At 39.4% G+C, this 23,906-nt stretch overlaps 1 protein-coding gene across 1 annotated transcript; it reads left to right on the plus strand.

Annotated features, from left to right (window-relative positions):
- Window positions 1–1,202: 1,202 nt before the first annotated feature.
- PIK3R3 (phosphoinositide-3-kinase regulatory subunit 3) lies at window positions 1,203–11,110 on the plus strand. The gene is made up of 10 exons (XM_053469934.1): window positions 1,203–1,542; window positions 6,163–6,271; window positions 6,682–6,780; window positions 7,049–7,229; window positions 7,317–7,442; window positions 8,038–8,180; window positions 8,660–8,836; window positions 8,999–9,073; window positions 9,298–9,468; window positions 10,147–11,110. The coding sequence occupies exons 1-10, from the start codon at window positions 1,377–1,379 to the stop codon at window positions 10,343–10,345; spliced, it is 1,446 nt and encodes a 481-aa protein (XP_053325909.1). The 5' UTR covers window positions 1,203–1,376; the 3' UTR covers window positions 10,346–11,110.
- The last annotated feature ends 12,796 nt before the right edge of the window (window positions 11,111–23,906 follow it).

The following is a 23,906-nucleotide window of genomic DNA, read 5'->3' on the forward strand; positions in this document are numbered from 1 at the left end:
CGTGTATATACGTATATATATATACGTGTATATACGTATATATATACGTGTATATACCTATATATATAAATATACGTGTATATCCCTATATATATATCTATCTATATATATATATACGAGGGTAAAATGTTTGCAGGTTCCTGGCATTGACAGGACTAGACTTCCAAAATAACGGGGGTGTTTATTAGTATTGTATCATTTATACATATTATATATGCACATTGGGGGTATGGAAGAAGAAAAAAAGATGGCTAAGAAATAGTTAACCCTTAAGGTTAATAAGAAAGTTCTGGAAGTGGGGATTTTTCTGTCGGTGAGCTGTGCTGCTGTATAAACATAAAAAACTAATAAACTACCAAAGGTAATGGGAAATACCTAAATATTAGAAGCGCTTTCGATTTCATGCGGATTTTCCCCAATGTAATGGCAGAAGCCGTCACTTAAAATCTTTTTTTTTTATTCTTTATCTCTCTTCAAATGTCTCTTTCTCTTTCCTTTTCCCTTTGTCCCTCTTAGTAACTGCGTCAGCCAATCAGCGACCTGCCAGCCGGTACCCCTGTGTTTTCATTGGTTAGTCAGTGACAAGGAATGAGCGCTGCTCTCATGTCTGTGAAGCTCTAGAGCTCTCCAGGCAGACAAAGACTGCAAGCGGGGCTAGAGACTCCACCCACTAGCTCCTTCTCAGCCAATCCCCTCCCCCACACTCTTTTCCTCACGCGCCACCCTGTAGCCAATCCCCTTTTGGCGCCGGCGTTCACTTAATGCCCTCCTTCTTACCTCCTCCTCCTCTCGTTAACGGCTTTGGCTCGCTGCCACATTTTGGAACGTACCACCCTGTCACATCTACCTGACTGTTGGAGGGGTGCAACGTTCGGACATAGTGAACCCGGTGACTAGAGCTTGCCTAGCGAGTGGAGCCAGCGTGACGCCTATTAGCACCTTTCATGGTACAGACCTCGCAAATGGATAGAAGCGCTCTCACTGTCTGGATAACGTCATCTTTCTCTTGCGCTGCCTCCTCCTGTCACCCCCGTGGTTCCCTGAAATGGTGCATTCCGGCAGTTTGCCGGTTGGCCCACGCTGCTCTTAAAATGAAATGTAATCGGCAGAGAGCCGGAGATGGGATTGGGGAGTAGAGCTGGTATCTACCCTCACGGCTTCTTTTATAAGAGATATTGGGCACTCAGAGCATCGCTTTCCTTCATAAGGGACCGAGCCTTTGTATACACACACTGAGTGCTGTTTTTTCCAGTCACCCTATAAGCTCCTGTCGCATATTCTCTTTATACAGTAGTGTATGCAGTTTGCACAGTTCTTTGGAGCAGAGCTGTAGGACTGTTCTGAAGTTGCACAAGCTGCCCCAGTTTAGGGGGTATATGTGTAGGGGAAAGCTGTGTGAGGGCGCACTGTGTCAGGTGGAGGACAGGGTTCGGACGATGTACAACACGGTGTGGAATATGGATCAGGATGACGCAGACTGGAGGGAAGTTATGATGCCCTATTCCACCGAGCTGATCTTTTATATTGAGATGGACCCTCCAGGTACTGAACCCTCCGCTGCTGCCGTTGTCGCTCTCTTTTCTCTCTCTCTCTTTTTTTTTATGCGTGTAATGAACTGATGTCACTTTGTGCCTCTTTTCTCTTTTGTATCCTCCATGCACAGGCTGGCATCCCGGGGGGGGGGGGGTACAGATGCCAGCCTGCCCTCTTCTGCTCATCAGCCATTCATTCCCTGACTGCTGAAAAGTCCACTTTAAAGCCAGATCATCCTGGGCTTATAGAGGAGCCCAGCTGCTGCAGCATCTCTTTGACTTTTTGGGGGAGATGGTCTGTGTGCCTCTCACTTGATTGCATCTGTAAACCGAGACCCTTTTTGAGCCCACTGGGGCTCCGTAGCACTTTTTTTTTTTTTTAAGCAGGTTTTTGCCCTGGCCTGTGCTGGACCTGGCATGATGATGATGACCCAAAACCCCAGCAGCTGGGCTCCAGGCTCTTGGTGATCTGGCTGCTACTTTGCACTCAGTAATAGCCTTTCTCTCCTATTCGTTTCAAGCAGCAGCCTTTCTCCTTTGCAAAAAGGGGTGTGGACTTGCCAGGCAGATTCCCTAACACTGGGGTTTTATTACCTTTTGTGCTCTCTTTGGATTGCAAAGTGTAAAATTCTCTTAATTTGCTGTTGCCTTCTGCAGATGGGGCAGAATTAAATGCCTTTATCCTTTGCTGTCTACAATTCTTGCTTTAGATGACCCTGTAGTTACCCCTGTGAAGGTGCTTTACCTGTGCATTGTCACTCATTCATCCACAGATTGGACTTCAGTAGATTGCCAGTGATAATATATTCTGCTGGGAGGATTAACCGTGCATTACATAATGCTTCATGTACACTTATGCTATATGTATAATATTAACCCAAGGCAGTGAATGTGTAGCTTTATATATCGTTTTGTTGCGGATTCTATGAAGATCCTTTAGGCCTTTTTTGCAGAATTCTCTTGCTTCTCTTAATGTTGGCATTTGATGTAAGTTCTGACATTGCACGCTGCCTTGTTGTATATAGCGGATAATACAATAGCTGCTTCTGGGGTGTTCTATGCAAGCTGTAAAGAATTAGGGTTAGATTCTTGCAAAGTTTAAATAATACTTTTTTGGTACCCATTGTATATCTATATATACATAAAATCACAAACCAAAGTCCTGTGAATTCTGAAAGTAGCTGTGTAATCTATTGTGTATTCTGCAAGGATTGCTGTAATACACTTAATTTCTATTCTTACACCCGAGCCTGGCAGGGCATCGCACAAACGGTTAACATGCTGGCACGGTGTGCTGTAATTTCTTCACTCCACCTACTTTTTTTTTTTTTTACTTAACCCTTCCAGGTACTGCAATAGCATTCATCAATGTGCTGAACACTGTTAAATGGTTAAAGTGCAGACTGTCGCTTACAGCCGGGTACAGATCAGCGATGCCCCTGCTCGCGGTGGCATTCAGGGGGTAATAGTGCACAGGCCTTGTTGGATTTGGCACGGAGCGCAGCGGAACTGAACGCCGCTCTCTGGAGACAAAGTGAGGTTAGCGTTTCTGACTTCTGCTCCAAATGGTCATTTACCTCCACCCTCATCCCGAGGAAATGGCTTTAGCTCCATCCGCCAACATATTTCGACTAAAAAGTGATTCCTCTAGAGAACAGTAATATTTCACGACTTTTTTTTTTAAAATACAGGATTTTTTTTTTTTTTTTCTCCCCTTCCTTACTTTTGGTTATTTGCACGTTACGGTGATGTCCGTCTGCCAGTGAAATAATACTCGCAAATAATGGTATAGAGAAACATTTCTATACCATTAAGTTAAGGTGTTACTAGGAACACGTTCATTACCACTTCTTTTGTTCGTTGACCGTGTTGTGAAAGCGTCAATTTAACCCTTCAGCTTCCTGGAGAGTGATGTTAAACTAAGTGAACGTAGTGGCGAGGGTGTTAAGATATGGTTTTATGGTGTCCCGAGACCCCTTGACTAGAAGGGTATGGAGGGTTTTTCCTCCCCAGTCGCCAGATCTGCTTGCACTCTTGTCGCTGCGTTATCCTATTGTGCTTGGTTTGAAGACTTGTAATGTAGATGTATAGGTTTCTTGTAAATAATTGATACGTCCTTCTTGAGGACTTGAAACATCTTGCAGTGGAATTGCTAGGGGCAGCAGTGTTGGTAGAGGGGGCTATTTCTAGGAACCCTTATCTACTGTGAAACTCACAAAGGCTTTAAAATTCTAGGGGGGAACAAAGCTCTACTGTTGGCGGCGCTTCCAGGGTTAATTGCGGCGCTTGCGTCGTCTGTCACTTAACGGGCTAAACTGACCATGGAAAGCATTTTGGGTCCTGCATATGAATGATTAACGGCTAATAAAATGATTTTGGCGGCTGACATTGAAATTCCCCTACGGATTTCTCTAACAGAATGCAAAGTGCATTGAATTTGAAGTTTTTACGAGTTAATGTGAACCCGCGTAAAAGAATTATCGGTAGGATATATGTTTATATTAATATGTATAGTGTATTGAAGTGTGCATTTTTGTCATCCAAAGTTCATTGCAAAGTAACTTATTTTTTTTTTTTTTTTTTTTTTTTTCTATTTGGCAAATATGCATAAGTGCTAAATATTTCCCAAAGGGGCACTCTGCCCATCTTGGATCTTCTTATATAATGTATGGATACACTCGTGCACGCACTTACACTAACACTTTTCGGTAGCTCCGTTGGTGCAAGCCTGTTGTAGAGAGAGGTTTGCAGACATAACCGTTCAGTCTGTCTTTCCCAAAAGGTTCTAAGAATTACGGGTTTATTGCAATATTTTTAAACATGGGAAAGAACCATTCACGCTCATCTTGCCTGTTAGTTATGCTTTAAACACCTTTCTCATGAATCTGAGATGAGATTTTGTCTGCATGTTTAAACTCCCTTACTGTATTCACTTTTACCAGTTCTGCTGGGTGGCTGTTCCACTTATCCAACACCTTTTCAGTAAAGCTTTTTCTCAGGAAAGAGTGTGTTAAAAAATGTCCATATGATGTTGGCCTTAAAATAACTCGTATAAAACCCTATTATCTTCTGTGTTTTTAATGACGGGCAGTTTTCACTCTTGTTTAAAGTTACCCCTTCTGTTGACTTCAGTGACTTTGTTACCTGGAGAAAGTGTTAGTTTCTCTGTCTGCACCTGTACCCTGCAAAAGGCGTTCTGCGGTTATAGCATTACTTATGAAGCCCCCCCCCCCCCCCCGGCGAGGACGGCTCGGTTAGTACTCGGCAAGGGCTGCAGCCCGTTTGGCAGAGCAGAGGCGCTTTGCTGAAACTACCTGCTGCTCCCCCGCACGTCCACTTTCTGCAGCTGAGCGTCAGGAACATACGATGCCTTTGCTGCGCTCTGATTGGCCGAAGCCTTGTCTCCATTCAGAGATTAGTTTTTGCCAACAGCGTCTGATTTGGGATTTAGAACAGAAATCAGGTTGGATGGAGAGCGCGGTGGAGGAGAAGGGGGGTGGGGGGGATTAGGGTTACTAGCGAGCAAGCCATAGAAGATCCACTTCAGTGCAAACATGGTGCTTGACCATACATAGCTGCCGTCCCTGCGTGATTTCTGCATTGTACGCCAAACCGCCTGAAAAAAGGAATTTTGAACCGAAAGCCTGTCTTTGGCCATATCTGTTTTTCATTAACTTTTTACATATAACTTTTGTAAGTATGACTCATAGCTTTTCTAGAGTTTCCATCAGCAGCTTAAGATAGAAGTGGTGTATACTTGATTTTTTTTGGCTTAGTTTGGTAAAATGGATTTCTTGGAAATATTCACTATTGTTCTAGGTAATATATTACGTGTAGCTTCACCAGGTTGGTTTTCATGGTTAAAACTTTGGGTTGCGTGTCTGAAACGTCCGAGCTGTTTGTGGAAAAGACAGTGTTGGTGATAGTGAGGTGTTACTGCTCTCAACTTAGTTTGAAACGCTTCACACATAATATATATTTTCTGATCCACTTTTTTTTTTTTTTTTTTTTTTTTTTTTTTAACTTAACCAGTTTCCTAGTAGACTGGTAAAATGCAATAAATAAAAAAAAAAATAAAAAATTATACTTTTTTTTTTTTTTTTTTTTTTTTTGTCCCCATTACCTACACTAGGTCTGTTCATGGTAACGAAATATCAACTGATCAGAAAATATATATATTTTTTTTCTGAATTCACTTTATTACAAATGAAAACTTTTTTTTTTTTTTTTTGTGTTGCTACACAGTACTTTTTACCACCCTTTGGAAGCTTGGCCTTACAAGCTGTGTGCTCCAGGTGCAGACGGGTGTACCGGCTTCACTCACAGCAGTAAGCCACAGACCATCAGTGTTGTCTACGTGACCTGCTAGTGGACATCGTGTCTTAATTACTTCTATAAGCACCCGCCGGTTCTCCTGTTAAGACATTTACGAGCCTCTCATTTAATTGAGTGGAGTTTCATTGCTTGGCTGTGTTTCTCTGGTGTGTAAAGCGTAGCTTCATCACTACACGAGGTTCCTTCTGCAAGGTTTATTAAGATATTTTTAAGTAGAAGGCTGGCTCATGTCTGTAATTGCAGGTAACTGAGCTATTAATAAAATGGGACTGACCAGAATTTCAATCTTTTTCAGCACTTCCTCCCAAACCACCAAAATCAATGACTCCAGTGTTTACAAGCGGAAGCAAGGAGAACTCGTCGGCTCTCCAGGATGCAGAGTGGTACTGGGGGGACATCTCAAGGTAATAACTTGTACCGGCTAATGTAGCCCTGCTCTAATACGCAGCTTGTTTTATTACTGCTTCCTGTATGCGGATACTTAATATCCATTTTCTTGCCCTCCACCATTCATTCATTCGCTTGGCGGGTCTCTAGGGCGCTCTTGGTCATATCCAAGTGTAGCATTACAGCGTTGTCACTTGTTGAGGAATTTAAACCACTTTTGCCAGCGTGGCACAGGCCGGAATGTTTGCCGTTAGGCTCCATGGGATGTGAGCTGTAGTCCAGCAGCCCAAGACATAGACTAGATGTGTGGGCAACAACTTTCCTTTTATTACAAAATAAATTTGAATCTGTAAAACGTCATCTCTCAACTCACGTCTTGCATTTACAAAGTGTTGTTTTTAAATCTTCCTCTTGTGTTTTATTTTAGGGAAGAGGTAAATGATAAGCTACGTGATATGCCGGATGGCACTTTCCTGGTTCGGGATGCATCCACTAAGATGCAAGGAGACTATACGCTGACGCTGAGGTGAGTTTTTCTCTCGTGTTAAAACACCTTTTCCACTATAGTATAGGTTGCCCTACTGGCTTTGGCCATCACAGGATGGAAAACAATATATATTTGTATCTTAATTTTTTTTTTTTTTTTTTTTTTTTTTTTTTTTTAATTTATACTGGTCTAAGGCTTTAAAAGGGAAACAATACTATTTATGTAACCAAAGCCGCCGACAAGACATCTGCTGTCTGGCGTCTGTGCACACTACCTGAAGGTGGTCTCTGTTTTCTTTTTCTTTCAGGAAGGGAGGCAATAATAAACTTATAAAGATTTACCATCAAGATGGCAAATATGGCTTCTCTGATCCGTTAACATTTAACTCTGTCGTGGAGTTGATTAACCATTACAGGCATGAGTCCCTTGCCCAGTATAATCCTAAACTTGATGTAAAGTTGCTGTACCCAGTATCAAGGTATCAACAGGTAAGATCTCGTGTAAATCTTCTCATTGATTCCCATTCATTGTCCTGTGTACATTATGTTAAAAAAAACAATCTTCTATGCTCATAGGACCAGCTGGTTAAGGAAAATAACATTGATGCTGTGGGAAAGAAGCTCCAAGAATATCACGGCCAATATCAGGATAAAAGCAAAGAGTATGACCGACTCTATGAAGAGTATACAAAAACCTCCCAGGTAGGTGAGACGCACTCGTTGGTTTATAGAGCAAAGTGAAAACGTGATGTCCCTATAAAGAATATGGGCGGCCAGCTGCTACTCGCATGAATTCAAAGTTGGAGTGGGTTTAAAAAGTTACTCTTCAGGAAGTTACTTTATAATGATGAAGCACAAGAAATGGCGCTCTTACTTGTCGTATCACAACTGTTAAACTCGTTGTCAGTCCTTCTATTTGACTTATTATAAAAATGAGTTGCCTGTGTTCTGCGTCCCGGTGACCTGACTCAGTGCTGTGTTCTTCTTGCCATCTTATCTCGCCATGAGCAGAGTAGAGGTTTATTCACAAAGTAAAAGTTCAGCTCCCAACTTTATACATTAAGGGCTTCCATCAGTCTCATTCTCCTTCCACAAGGTCTGAGCTAGCCCTCTACAATATGACATCATGAAGATGCAATTTTTGAAGTTGATTTATTGATAGACCCTTTTTAAAATGTGTAAAGGCAATGAGCTCGATCTCCAAAACTCGTCTTGGTGAATAAACCCCATCCGGTGAAAAAATGTGTGATCTGGCATGAACTGCTACACTTATAACATGGATTTTGTTATCTTCCAGGAAATTCAAATGAAAAGAACTGCAATTGAAGCATTTAACGAAACCATTAAAATATTTGAGGAGCAGTGCCATACGCAAGAACGATACAGCAAGGAATACTTGGAGCGATTTCGCAATGAAGGAAACGAGAAAGAAGTTGAAAAGTAAACTTTCTTTTTATTTTTCTTTTTTCCATTTATTTATATGCCTTAGGTACTGATTTACAGGGTGTCCCCTGTTGTGGGTATTTTTATCCAGATGCAGCAGCAGAAGGTACGCGGCAGTCTCCGGTGTATGTCCCCAGACTGCTGGAATACTGTAGGGTGTTTGCACCTGCGCCTGTAGGGGAATGCACAGCGCCAGCCAAGCATGCTGGGGAAATGCAGTGGCGCCTAAATGTTGAATAGAGTATTGGCTGAATTGAATGTGGATGAAAACTGGTTCTTGATGGGATTTTATTTATATATCTATATATCATTTTTATAGTTGTGCAGTTTATGGGGCTTTAACTGTTGGTAAACACACCATTCTCTTGCTGAATTTAATTATCCAATTCACAAGTAGCTGTCATATGCCATCTCTGTCCAGGATTCTTATTTAATGTCTTTTTTTATTTATTTATTTTTTATTTTTTTTATTTCAGAATAATGATAAACTATGAAAAATTAAAATCTCGTTTGGGGGAGATTCATGACAGCAAACTACGTCTGGAGCAAGACTTAAAGAAGCAAGCATTAGACAACCGAGAGATCGACAAGAAAATGAACAGCATAAAGCCTGACCTTATTCAGCTGCGGAAGATAAGGGATCAATACCTTGTGTGAGTGTCTTATCCTGAGGCATAACGGTCTACTACTAATGACATCATAATCAGTAACGTTTCATACCTTCTGTTAAAAATAGCTTCACCTTTTTTAAATTTTTCTACTGTTAAGAATTGATAAACTATCAGTATTTTAAGGCTTTCATTCATTCTTGACAGGTGGCTTAATCACAAAGGAGTGAGGCAGAAGAGAATTAATGACTGGCTTGGAATCAAGAACGAGACTGTTGATGAGTGAGTGCCCTTGATGTTCGTTATTGTATCCAGTTTCCTTTTAGACACATTTCTACTATATAAAACTGCACAGATTAAAAAAATAGTTGTCTCTCTGATCACATTTATGTGACATAAAGGGATATTAATGCAGAGCCTCTCATGCCCAGTTAGCCCTTTTAGATGCTAGAGACTGTTTCCAGTTTGTGACTTGGCTAAAAAATGTCTTTCCTCTCCCATTCTAGTACTTACTTTATGAGCGAGGAAGAAGAAAACCTTCCACATTATGATGAGAAAACCTGGTTTGTTGGCGACATCAATCGTACACAAGCAGAAGAATTACTCTGTGGAAAGCCAGATGGGTCATTTCTAATCCGAGAGAGCAGCAAAAAGGGGTGCTACGCGTGCTCTGTTGTGTAAGTTTCCGTTTTCCTAAAACCGTTGGAATTATGGCCTGTAGCATGACACCTGACTAATGGGTAGCCTTCAATTTTAAAAATTGCAATTACAATTCTATTTAAGCTTTAACTTTCATTGCTGGGCATTCTCATCTGATGCCGAGGGAATTAAGTTGCCCCGCTTGTCCTTAAGTGCCATTGCTGCTGGTGCTAGGTCTAGCTCTTGCCCATCACACAATGATCACTGGAACGTAAATAACTGGCTTTTATGAAGCTTTATCCACTTGTGGAAGAGGGCCGAGGAAGGAATGCGAAGGGTCTGGGTTATGTACACAAGACCATTCAAGAGATAAAGCCCCTACTAGCACACAAAAAGCAAGCCCATGCAATTCTGACTTAATTAAGGGGGTCTGAATCATGCACTGAACCCCTGGTAACTGGTGCTTTTCTCCTAAGCCCGTAACTATAGATGGATCGTGTCATTATAGTACTACAGACTGCCCTCTTTTAATATTTAAATAAACCAGTTTATTCAGCAGTTTAACGTCGTCCATAGTATGTTCATCAACCAGTCTGTCCAGCATAGTGTGTTTTGTGTAGCCTCTGCTTTGTAAATGCCAATCCATGTTGAATTCACAAATGCTCCCTGCTTTGTTCATTCGTTCACTTTCTCTTGTTTTTGTTCTCCCCTCTCAGGGCTGATGGAGATGTCAAGCACTGTGTCATTTACAGTACTTCGAGAGGCTTCGGGTTCGCAGAGCCATACAATCTGTACAGCACACTGAAGGAGCTCGTCCTCCACTACCAGCATACATCTCTCGTACAACACAATGATTCCCTCAACGTCCGGCTTGCCTATCCAGTCTACGCACAGATGCCCTCCCTAGGCAGATAAACGCCTGCACCGGGCCTTGAAAAGGTGGCTATTTTGGATATTTTCTACAGTTTTTACTAGAACTACGAGGGCATTCTTTCTACTTAGACTGCTTGTTTTGCACAAGAAGTGAATTTTGTGAATGTGAATCAGAGGCCTAGGAGGAGCAAGACGGTGGCTTAAACATAGGTGTCCCGATGCTACCTACGGTTCAGCTGTGCACATGCACCTTTTTGATCCGGTGCAGGAAAAGTAAAACTGATGATAACTGGAAGAGAATTTCACGTCCCAAGGAACTTTGAATCTCTTGTGATGCCTGTTTCATTCTTGTAGACGTTGAAGCCCGTTGGCTTGAGGTGTTCGTGATGTCTCTTATAACATCAAGAAGTTGGTGGGGTAAAGACGCTCTACACCACTGCACTTTCTCTCCACTTAATATCTTCAGTGGTATTCAGCTGAACTTCAACTACCATGGCTTGCTATGTATTGGAAGGTAGCATTAAGTTTGGTGAAAAAAAGACCAAAGGATTCTTGGAAAGATTCACTTTTTATTTCCTGGAAGGAAAAGAAGAAAAAAAAAAAAAAAACTACTAACAAGTTGCTTTATTTTTCCAACAGTAAACAAAGTTTTGGCTTCCATAGCACTAACTCATCACACGAGGAAACCTTTTGACGTTTTTAACCAAATTCAACCCACCAAAACTTTGTTCGTTGCTGGATTGAGCACTTAACGTGGGAAAATGCATTGGCATCTGCACATATTTCTACACCAAAACTTGAAAGAAAGACTGAAAACTTAGGTGGTTTTAAAAACAACACTATATAAGTTGTCAAAATTGCCGTATTTTTTTTTTTGTGTGTGTGCGTCCTTGACTTTTCTTTCCCTTTCCAAAGTTATTTTAATTGAAATGGACACTTTGCTTTGGAATGTAAACCGAAAATGAGCTGGTGCTCCAAATGCTTGTGAGTTTATTTCCATAAGGTATCCGTCGGTAGGGTTTTTTCCTCTTTTTCTTGGAAGCTTGTTTGGTAAACTGATTTAAAAAAAAAAAAAAAAAGTGCAAACCAGTGCTTCTAGATGGCTCGTGATACCAAAAATAAGTGCATCATATTCAGCTATTTAAGAGCAGTTTTTAACCCATACACATTTCTCAGCAATACAGTTTTCATAGTGCCAGGGATATCGCGTATCCCCTTTTTCCCTCAAATAAAACGCTTCTTGAAAGATTTTTCTGCAAACTTCTCCCATGCATCTGTAACATTCAGGGAATGCTGTCAGGCCTTGAAGCAAGTTAGGTCCAAAATAAGGGTTTTGTTTCAAGGCCTCTGATTATGAATGCATAGTTTTTTTTTTTGTTTTTTTTTATATCTTGTGTCAGACACACTTGAATTGTCACTTGCCATTTTTGGAGGCAATTATTTGTGCAGTGTCTATGTACTTTTGTGGGGTTTCTATTTTTCCCCCTTCTCCCCTTATAATGAATAATGTCATGCAGAATGGCATTTAGCATTCTATATATATTCACTGGTATTTTTCAGTGTACAAGACTGTTAAAAAGAAAAAGGCATTCTTTTGGGGGGATTTTGTTTTTTTCTTACAAGAATCTTAATCTGCAGAGATTACTCTGCCGTGGCATCTGTATTTGCCCAATATGAGATGTTTACCTGGTCAAAACTCTTTTGAGCATCAGAGCTAACAGGCATTTAATTTCCTATAAGAGGCAGCTAATTTTTTTTTTTTTTTCTCTTCAATTTTAAATGCTCTTTTTGGCAAAGAGTGGACATTGGATAATCATTTTGACAATGTCATGTTTTTTTTAATTTATATATAATTTTTTTTTCTATTTATTTGGAAACTTCTATGATTCAAAGAAACACATTTTTTAGATATGTTTGTTGCCGGTATATGAATATATTGAAATCCAGAATTGGTCATCATTCAACTTTACCACTTTTTTTTTTTTTTTTTTTTTTTTTTTTGTTAAACGGCAAATGGTACAATGGTGGTTGGGGAGGGGGGGGGCAAGCCATCTAGAAGCATTAATCATCTGTTACAGTGTTTTGTATGTATAACTGTTATAAGCTCATGTGTAAATTAGGTTAGGTTTTGAGAATTTCTCCTGTTGTGCATTGTTTGTCTATTTCTGTTGCACTTGGTTAAGGCGTCTAAAGCTTCCAGAAGTCCATTTGGTACCCATTTTATAGTCATGATGGCCGTCGCACATCTACTTTCCAGTTTTTTGCACTCATTCGGCTCATGGTACAAAATGGGTATTAGACTGACGATATATATTAAAACCAAGCATAAATGCACTACAGGCATGACCAGCAGTTTGATTACAACCAGCGGAAGCTGCGCAATCGACGGATGACCCGTCCGAATAAAGGACCTTGTGAAGGTGCGAGGAAATGCTTTTCAACGAGCAGTTGGGAAATAAAGCTTAATTTAAATATGGGCTTAGTATTAAAAAAAAACACCATTTATTTTCAAAGGAAAAGGTATATGCTCACTTAAGTTATTCACTGACGACAGCTGATGGGTGATTCTCAGCTGGCCATGTCTTTAAGATATAATATATATTGCTTTTGCGGAAAAAAAAAATGGTCTCCTGTGGTTTAAAAAGCCGAAGTGAACTATTTGATATACAATACGTCAGACCTATTCTGGGGTATTAATAACCAGATCTTATTCCATGCAACCGAGCGTGGCTGGATAGTGAAGATTTCTGAAATATGGTCTCTCTCCACAGTGCAGGTGGCTGATCACAATAATCCTGTCAGGGTTTTTCTTTTCTTCTTTCTCTCAATAATCAAGGTTGTTTGAAATGTTACATTTTGAATGAACTGTGCAATATATATTTTTTCTTATTTTAAAAGAAAAAAAAAAAAAAAATTCCATGTGACGTCTGACCTAGCTTGCACATTTCTTTCGTTACCGCATTTAGTATGTATGGCAGTCGGATGGATAACTTGTGTACCTGTTTCTTCCAGTGGTTTTGGGCATGGGAGATTGCAAGTCAGTATTATTTATTTCCAAGTTTGAATTTTTTTTTTTTTTTTTTTTTTTTTTTTTTTCTTCTCCCTCTTCCATTATACGGGCAGACATTTATTGCCCTAGGTCTTTAACACATCTTTTGCTTTTAAATTGTGTTTTAGGCCTCTGGAAGAGGATTTTTTTTTTTTTATTTATAGTTACTGCTACTTACAGTACTTGTATCTAGCCATAGTCTTGAAGGCAGTTGGGTTTATTCATTAAACTGTAAGTTGCGGTAACACGTAGAGTTAAAGCGCCCATAACCCTCTTGCTGTTCCCATGATGAGTAGGTAATGCATAGCCATGAAAAGCTTATCGAAGATTAGCAAATATATAATATATACACACAGGATTAATCATTTGCCTCTGCAATGTGATGTTGGCCTCTGTCATACGGGAATTTTATTTTAATTCCCCCCCCCCTCGACACTGGGTACTGTGGAAATGATCAGTTGTTGCTCTATTTAGTTAAAATGTGCTGTGCACAGGAACAATTTTTTTTTTAATATTTGAGGTTTTTTTTTTTTCCTTGTCTGCAACTCCTTCCCCAACGTCACAATTAAACAATTCATTTTGATAACTCCGATCACCATCTGTATCTGCAAATGCAAAGGTTAATTCTATTTGCAGTCAAAGGGTTAATGGGCACACCTGCTATGGGACAATTTGTGTACTGCTGTAATATCTTAAGGCGCAAGCATTAGTTTCTTCATATATATTTTTTTTTTTTCCCCATGAAAAATAAATGCATATGACTCTTGGTACTTGAACAATGTGTGAAGATCTGTTTTTATAGGACAGTGGGAAATGCTTTTTGTGGGTGTTAATTATTTTTTTCCGTATTTCTGCCATTATAGGCAGAATTCTTTCAGGGGAAAACTAGGATTAGGGATTTATTAAACCGTTTCATGATGCATAATTGTTACATTTCATTGGCTTTTTTTTATGTTGTATGTTGTGCCTATTGTTTTATTAAGGCACAGAGGCCTGTGGCGGCAAATATTTCTTTTTATTTAAACTTTTTTTTTTAATCCTAATCTGTCCATTCTACATGAGAATTTCAAGGCTGTTGCTACATAGTGTGAATGTTTATCTGAAATTTAAATGTCCAAATCTCAATGCCTTGCAAAACCATTAAATAAAAGATTACAAACCGCATACATGATCAAAATGGTCTTTCCACCTTGCCTAAGCTGTGTTTTTGTTCTCCAAATTTTTATACAGAAACACAAAATAAAGGCATATATATATTGAGGTGTCTTCTGGTTCTACCCTAATGGATATTACCTTTTTTATATATATAATTTTTTTTTTCTATTTTTCTTGTGACCATGGCACCACACATTTATATATGTGGGCTCTAGTTTTAGTTCCACTGCTTCATTCATGCGCAAGAGTTTATACATTAAACCCCTTATGGCAAAAGCCAACTGTCCAAATTTGTTGCATTGTGTAGGTCCAGCCCGGTCCGAGCCGTTGACCACGTTACTAGGGTGCTTTTTATAATGCACCGTACAATGGAAGCTGCACCTTAGTGAATAAACCTCTACATGCTATCATTCCACCAGTGCCTCTTTCTGGGCGTCTGTCTATTTTATAAATGGTCAGCCTTTTTGGAACGGATTTTAACTTGTACATGCTATTTGCATCATCTCTGCCTCTGAGTGACCGGTTATATTAGGGGTGTGCAAATATCTTCTGGGCCTGTTCCAAATCTGAAACGGTGTAATATGAAAGCATATAAAACTTCTTTGTCATTTTTGCTAGAATAAACAATTTAAAGCATATTTCTTTTTTTCCTTCTAAAAATAGATCCTTTGTCTTTCTGGAAAGGACAAGCAAATTTTATTTTATTATATACATTGAAAAAGTGTTCCATGGATTCATGACTTGCACTTATTTTTAAGTCTATGTATTTGACACGAGTAGCGATCTGTCCTTGGCAGGACAAAACTTTTTTTTCTTCTAGATACAAAACATGTGCTTTGTAGTAACTGTAATACGTCTTGGAACAGCAAATGAGACAATAACACAATACACTGCGGTAATAGTATGCACACTAGTCTCCAGCTACCGTACGGTGACGGGACTTAACTGAACCAACTTTTTTTTTTTTTTTTTTTTAATAACTTCTTTCTTTGACTTTTTTTGGTACCTTTATAAAGGGTTACTCTTTAGGATATTTTTTTGCGTGTGTATGTGTTTTACCCAAGACATTGCTTTGACATTTTAACGCCTTTCTCTCTCCCTCCACGTTTTACTGAATTTCAGCATGTAACTTTGGTACTCTGACTGTTGTTAGTATAAAACACGTTCTGTCTTTTTTATGGTGTCAAGAGGAATTCATGTAGCTAGATTTTAAATGGTTTCATAATGAAACAAGATGTATGTTTAGTGTTTTTTCAAATAAATCATGATGTAGCCTTTTAGGTAGACCGATCACGTTATGTGTATACTTGTCACCAGGTATGTGAAACATACCCAACAGGCTAAAGGAGCACGATGCAATAACTAAAACAATGCAATAATGCACATTTTACACAGTCGCTGAATACAGTCTAGCTTTAATAAAGTGCATGCTGGGTCATATGGCCCCGTGCACTAGCACAGGCGAAAACTGAATTTACTTTCCATAACATAATTAGGTTGTCATTCCTTGGCAAGAGGGTAAGAAACAGAATACATGGGCCCTCTTTCTTAGTTTTCTGTAATTCACCATCCCAATGAGACCCAATGGGGTAGGTAGTCCATAAATATTCTGTATCTGCTTTTATTAGAAGTGTAACTGTTGCCTCTGCTCTTGCTAAGGAACAACTCCCAGGATCCCCAGGCAGCATGTGGTTTGGCACACTGTTGTAACTATTTTGTAACTTCTCGAACAGTGACCTCCCCTTTTTTAAGATGAAGATCTTCGACCAAATATACAAAGTTTCCTGCATCTTGGTTTCCATCCTCTATGTTTAAAACTCACATCTTCTGCTCTGGACCTAAGTGAGTGATAAGAAAGAACAATTGGAATAGATTTAGCTGTCCTTTATTATGGCAGGAGGAAAAAGTCTACCATAATGTAAGGCACAATAGTTTCAAACACCTGCATTTATGTCGGTTAAGATGGCAGCATTTTGATGTCGGTGTGACAAGGGTCTAATGAAGGTGACCTATCTGCCATTGGCCAATGGAAATCTGATCTCCATCCCTATCCTTCCATTCTGATGGTTCTCCATGCCATTGAGAACACCACTAAATTGGATCCACTTGAACATAAACTTGGACCGTGTTGGCCACCATCTTTCCGCACTTGTAACTGCTTTGCTCTGCCCAGCTGAATGTGATACCCCTGGTGACAAGTATATTCTTCAAGCTCTTTTTCTCTTGGTATTTGCTTTTGGTTTGGTACCATGGTGCACTATTGTTACAAGTACGGTTGCATCTAATCGTTCAATAATCTGTATTGGCTGTGTTTTTAAACCCCCTTACCACGGGGTGTTGATCTGTGTACGGCATTTACATGGCTCCATGATACTTTGTCTTGCAGAATTAAAAACAAAACAAAACAAAAAAGTTTTTTCTTGATTTCATATGGCTGAAGCGTCTTTTTTTTTCTTTCTTAATTGGAACGTCTATGGGGGAAAAGTGTAATGTGTTACTGATTAGTTATATACTTGGACTAGTTTCCCCTCTTCTTTCGGCTCCACCTGAATCTATCCCTATTGCCAATGCAAAATGAAGCTAAGTCTTGACTTGACTGGTATTGTCCATGTATGTATTTACATAATTCTTCATTTTTCTTAATTTTGTAGCCCATTCATGCACTTTTCAAGCTACATGATGTCCTCTTTAAGATCAGGTTCCTAGACTCGCACTGCATAGTGGGGTCGTATATTTTCCTCACGTGTGTCAATACCGCTTTCTGTACATGAGAACATTACTGGCTGTTGAAGCACTAACTGACATTGAACACTAGCGCTATGTTTGTCTATAGTTATTCCAAATACCTTTCATTTAATGATTTCCCTAAAATCATTGATTGTATCATTTGCACATTTATTTCTTTTTTTCCAAAATGCATAACTTTGCATTTGTCAACATTCAAGTTCATCTGCCGCATGGGTGCCCGGTCCAAATACTTGCAGAATAGCAACATCTAGTTCTTACCTAATAATCTGTCCTCTGCAAACACCAGTTCATGGATTTAAATAACCACTGCAAGATCGTTAATAAAAACATTAAATAATAGTGGACCTAGGACGGAACCCTGAGGAACTTCACTTTTGACCAGGTGGACAAAATGCTTTTGCAAAATCCAAATAAACCACATCCACTTTCACATCCAGTTTCCTCGCCACAGATGTCAGGCTTGCAGGTTTGTAATTACCTGGCTAAGATCGTGATCCTTTTTTGAATATTGGTGCTACTTCTTTACGTCGGTCTTCATGCCAGACAACAGGGAACGTTTAAAGGTCTAAAGCAATTGCTCTTATCCTAATTACCTACAGAAAGACTCACCCAACCACACGATATGGGAATGAATTTCTACAAAAGTTACAAAATTCTTATTAATTGATCCGTCAGAGTAAGGAAATTGAATTACTTTCTTCTGCACCAAAAATAGTATCCACCTAGCTAAAAGTAATATTAGTGTACAAAAAGATACAAGAAGTGATGTTGCTCTAACAATATGCCAAGACCATGTTTAGAAATAATTTATTACAAATCTAGGTTTTATTGTTTGAAGTCATCTAGATACAGCCTCAAAACAAAAATATACAGAGCAAGGGTACAATAATTGTGGAGTGTTGCAAAAATAGCTGGCCGTTTGTATTTTATCAGATGCCGGTTTTATGTTTATTCATCTAAACGGTATCTCACGAATTCATTATTTATGATCGTGATGGACACCAACAATACGTACTTGTGATCCATTGAACATATGCAAATTGTATTTTTTTCCAGCTGAATATTCATCCCACGCTATGTATAAATGAAAGCACTTGTTACAAAGACTTCGTATTTGAGATTTATAATTATGGATTATTCAATTATTTTGCCCTGAAAAGAGCAGCATAAAAAAGCGACAGAAGAATTAAAGGGCATCTTTCATAAAGGAGAAAAAAAATGCATTTTGTTACTCTAAATCGAGCAAAAGATCACATTTTGAGTCTTCAGCTTTTCACAAGGTTCCACGGTAGGTGGGTAGAGAGAAGGACCAAGCATTGTGTTTGTGGAACTTGGTTTAAGAGAAAGAGATTTTAAATTTGGGGTAAAGAAAAATATCAATTTGGCAAATGATCTATGGTACAAAACCGAATAACAGATGTAATTTGTACAGTGTTAGGCTGGTTTCTTCCAATACCCAAATTCCAAACATTTTAGACTGGCGGAGATGTGAAAAGCCATAGGAACACTGACTATAGTGAGTACAAATAGGGTTGCCATCTGGCCGGTGTGATTGGCCGAGGCTGAGCGCTGGGGGGAAGTGATGTTTAATTTCATGACATCAGTTCCCCCAGCGCTCTGGAGTCTGGCAGCATCCGCAGACCGGCCGGCCTGTGCAAGCTCGCTGCCTGTGGAAAAAGTCCCTACTCCTGCCTGCACTGATAAAAGTAAGGTAGGTGCACATTATGTTTCTGTGACAGGAAATATTTTTTTTGGGGGGGTAGGTGCACATTATGTTTCTGTGACAGGAAATATTGGGGGGAGGGAAGGTGCACATTATGTTTTCTGTGACAGGAAATATTTTTTTGGGGGGTAGGTGCAAATTATGTTTCTGTGACAGGAAATATTTTTTTTGGGGCATAGGTGTACATTATGTTTCTGTGACAGGAAATATTGGGGGGGTATGTGCACATTATGTTTCTGTGACAGGAAATATTGGGGGGGTATGTGCACATTATGTTTCTGTGACAGGAAATATTGGGGGGGTAGGTGCACATTATATTTCTGTGACAGGAAATATTGGGGGGAGGGAAGGTAGGTGCACATTATGTTTCTGTGACAGGAAATATTTGGGGGGGGGTAAGTGCACATTATGTTTCTGTGACAGGAAATATTTGGGGGGAGGTGCACATTATGTTTCTGTGACAGGAAATATTGGGGGGTAAGTGCACATTATGTTTCTGTGACAGGAAATATTGGGGGAGGGAAGGTAGGTGCACATTATGTTTCTGTGACAGGAAATATTTGGGGGGAGGTAGGTGCACATTATGTTTCTTTGATGTTACACATATATCATTAATTAATTAGCATGGCCGGTATTTTTTTGCAAGAAAGGTGGCAACCCTAAGTACAAACCATGTGAAATGGGTATGGGGCCATGACCATTGTTTGCACACCCCACGGCTCTCGGATACAGAACAAAATTTCCTGTCTTGCAAAATATAGAATCATAGAATTTAACAGTCCATTCGGCCCATCTAGCATGCTCTGATAGTCAGGTCTCAGTCAGTCCTTGGTCTTCACAATAACTTTATGCCTATCCATGCATGTTTAATGTTGCATTGCCTGCTTACCTTCAGCCATCAGAAAAATTTACTCCTAAGTCCCTCTCTTCTGTTGTCACCGACGCTATATTCTTCCTTTGGAGTTTTACGTCCCAATTGCATTATTTTACATTTATCAACATGAAACTGCCACACTCGACTATTCTTCTAATTTGCTTAAATCACTTACCATTTGGTTTGTTCCACCAGGAATGTCCACCCCGTTGAGGTTAAGACCTTTTGTAATATCTAAAAAGAATAAAATATTAAAAAGTATGGGTCTCAATACTGATCCCTGAGGTACCCCAAGGTACCCAACAAGAAATTCCTCTGAATATATACCAAAAGTGGAGTCTGGCCCGGAGGGATGTCGCGCAGGAGCTTCTTATTGAGCCTCTCTGATCTCACTCACTTAGCCACGGCCACTTTTAAATTCTACATGTTTTGCTCATATTGAGCCGGATTCGATAACCCATCTAGTTTCTAGACTTTGGGGGGGGGGAAAGAACAAGTGTTAAATTGTTATTAGTCAGTGATTCAACTCCCAGGGCACACGGCCAAGCAACATGTGCTAATTACTCAACCTTGCGTACATGTTTAGCGAATGGAACTCAGAATTTCCTCCCAGTGAACACTATTTTCAATTATCAATCACCACTTGTCTAAGCAGATCAAAGCAAACCTCTGGGCAGCCAATTCAGATCAAAGTAATTGACCGATTATGTTCAATTAAGCTAAACTAGCCATAAAAAAATGGGCCTGGATCCCCCTGACACAAACTTAAACTCATACAAGACAAATACAACCTTTACATATGCATTCAAACATTATTGCCATATTTATCTAACGCTGTCTATACAATTTAATGTAAAAAAATACTTGTAAATAACAATAATAATAACTCCAAAAAGACATCTGATTAGGGAGGCATTACGGCAAAACAAAAATTAACTTGCAATCCTGGCACCTTTTAATTTTTATATTATTTAAATCCAGGTAATAATGATTTATTAATACTTATTAGTATTGTTATTTCTATTATTAGTTGTTTTAGTTTTAGTAATTATTACATTTTATACACATGTAGTACATAAACTAAACTATTATACTGCTGACACCTGTTAAATTTTAACTGGCAATGAAATGGTTCATTCTTCAGTCCTGAAGTGTATTGAGACTCCTCTATGTTGTTAGATTGAGATTTTAATGGAGTCTGTTGAGTAGAAAATCTAAATAAAATGTATCAGTTTAACGTGCGTTATTTTTCTACGGATCAGACTTTTTTTTTAATTGCAGGCATCTACATTAGTTTTAATTGCAGTGTTTTTTTAGCAGTCATTGTCTGGACTCTACCTCTGAGAATCTGAGTTTAGGCAGGTCATCGAATCACAAACCAGGGGTTATTCATCTCCACTAAAACCAATTAAGATTTAGATGTGCCATTGGATTAAGCCCATTGTTCCTTTAAGGTCATTATCCCTGCACCTGACTTATTGTAGTATATATGACTTCACTAAATAGAAGGCAAACACTTTAGCGTCTGGGATGTTTTTACCTAGAGGATTAGGCAGAATCAAATGCCCCACCCCACGGCCAACATCAGCAGGAGATAAAATGCCCCCGAGGTCTGGCCATTGGCCATTCATAGAGCCTCCAGGCCAAGCAGGGATCAAGACGACCTTTACTCAGTTTTACTTACTCAGCCTGTTTTCCTGCTGTTGCTTTATATTTTTTTTCTTCTGCATTATCATTACTTATTAGTTTTTGCCCTATATTTTTATTGTATGTCAAATGCTTCTTCTGGGATGGTTTTACGCTTCACCAATTTACAAGATCCATTCTACTCTATTCTATACATAATATGTAAAGTACTGAGATGTATCTCGGCTGGGTGATGGCCTGCAGCTCCTTTCTACCATGCTGAGCGCTGGTATATGATGTCATGTTCCGGCTTTTCTCATGTGCCGCACGGAGAAGGCTGTGCCAATTAGGCAAATTGTTCCAAAAGGTATATGGTTACATGCTGCCCCCTTGGAACTGCCACCCTAGGCCTATTCAGAATCCTATATTTTTGTTAGTTTTTTTACTACTTTACAGTGGAACCTCTTTTTATACTTCCTCCCCGCTGCACATTGCTTTAACCCTATGTATCCCAGATACTATGCTACTGAATTTGATGGCGCTATATAAAAAAATAAATAATAATCATTTTAAACAGGTAATTATAGCGTTACCAGCTGATGCCTGCATACCGCCGAGTAGCTCTCATGCGGCTGGCACACTCCACGGCTGGAGGAGGAGGTGGTGGTGTGATGTGTCTATTCAAGCACAAGTAAACCACAGAAAAATGACATGATAATCAAAACTAGCAGAATACATAAAGTATAGCTTTAATCGCTAAAAACCTACTAGTCTCAATGCGTTTTCAAAGGGGTATGAAAATCAGAAATAACTAAATTTATGTAAAAAAAAATAAAATAATAAAAAAAGAGACAAAGAGACTTTTTGAAATGTTTCTAGAAACAGTCCTCTGCTTGAAACAAGGGCTTGCAGAAAGTCCAGCACCGAGAGCAGTAATCCAGAATTCTTTTTTTTTAAAATCCCTTTTGTCCTAGAAGCAGTAAAAGACAGTTGTGCTGTGTCAGGGTTTTTTTTTTCCATCGGTTCTCTTTCTGTTCTACTTCTATTGTATCCACCAAGGAACAGAGTACTTTGGAAAGCAGCCAGCAGCGAGATGTGGAGGAACACCTGGACAGACCGACTTACAATGGCGTGCAAAGCTAAACAAAGACAAATGGCTTTTCAGTGAGGCTCTTGTAATGTGCCAAGCTCTCTTCTTGTCATGCAGCTAGACTTTATATCATAATAAAAGCCTTTTTGAGATGATGCCGGAGCTGCCTGAAAAGGCATACATGTATTAATTGCTCAATCCACTCAAAATAAAATAAAAATACATTTTTTTAAAAAAATCTGTGAACAGCAACGACTTCATAAAATATTCAACATAATCTTTTTAAATGTAATTTCTCCCCGGGGCTTCACGCAGAAAGTTTTTAAATAGCACCAAGTGGCATCTATCTAGCAAAACAGGACCATGGGTGGGGAAGGGAAACAGATGATGCGGAGCTGAGTTAAAGGGACAGAGAAGAAAGTGTTTTAAGAAAGAGAGGGAGAAAGAGGGAATGGTACATAAAGGCAATTAAGTGCAATGTCTGCCTCAATGAATTTTGGCAACTTGCCTATACCTGCAGAGTTTTCCCCTATAGGGGTAGAGTGCCTCTTTGGGACCCATCTTGGGGTACCTGTTATACATTCACACTGAAAGGGACCCCCCTTTCTTGAGTTCCATTCTATTAAAATATGTTTTATTCTAAAATCATTAGGATTTTTGGGACCACAATTAATTTGGATTTTGTCAACATGCTTGTTATTTCTGTAAATGGCCAAAATACTTTGTTGATCCTTAACACTGCAGTAAAACACATCATCTCCTGTACAGAGATTGTACTTGGTTGTTGTTGCTTTATGTCTGGCAACCATACCCGGTAACCTCTTAAATTTATCCCAGAGTTGGCTGGGGAAGCACTGCTTCTGAGGAACTCCGGATACATTTCTTTAATATCCGGGCAGCTTCAATCCACTTCACTGCCTCGAAGCATTACCAAGAAGCTGTAACAGGCTCATCAGCCCAACAGAAACCACACAAACCCTTCATTCCTCTTGTAGCTGGATGTCAATTGCTGTATTGTACTTGTTGTTATATGTAAAATTTTCATCTTGTACAGCGCTGTGGAATCTGTTGGCGCTTTATAAATAACGTATAATAATAATAAACCTTCTTCTCCTGAAATAAAATATTAGCAAAACTTCAGCATTGTAGGCTGTTGTAAGACCGAGGTGGGTCTCTGGGATCGCTATCAACATCTTCAACTTCAGGTCCATGCATTCCTTAATCCAGCAATGAAGAACTTAATGGGAAGCAGGCATTATGTCTAAAGAACCTAAAATGCTGCTAAATTCTATCTCTCTATGACTCTCACCTGCACAAACACAATTTTTCCATGGGGTA

This window comes from Spea bombifrons, chromosome 6 (genome assembly GCF_027358695.1).
Source record: "Spea bombifrons isolate aSpeBom1 chromosome 6, aSpeBom1.2.pri, whole genome shotgun sequence".
NCBI lineage: Eukaryota > Metazoa > Chordata > Amphibia > Anura > Pelobatidae > Spea > Spea bombifrons.

Coding starts and splice junctions, on each gene's coding strand:
- PIK3R3 (XM_053469934.1), top strand. CDS start 1,377: ATGTGTAGGGGAAAGCTGTGTGAGGGCGCACTGTGTCAGGTGGAGGAC. Junction 1,543..6,162: donor TATTGAGATGGACCCTCCAG/GTACTGAACCCT, acceptor AATCTTTTTCAG/CACTTCCTCCCAAACCACCA. Junction 9,469..10,146: donor TGCTACGCGTGCTCTGTTGT/GTAAGTTTCCGT, acceptor CTCCCCTCTCAG/GGCTGATGGAGATGTCAAGC.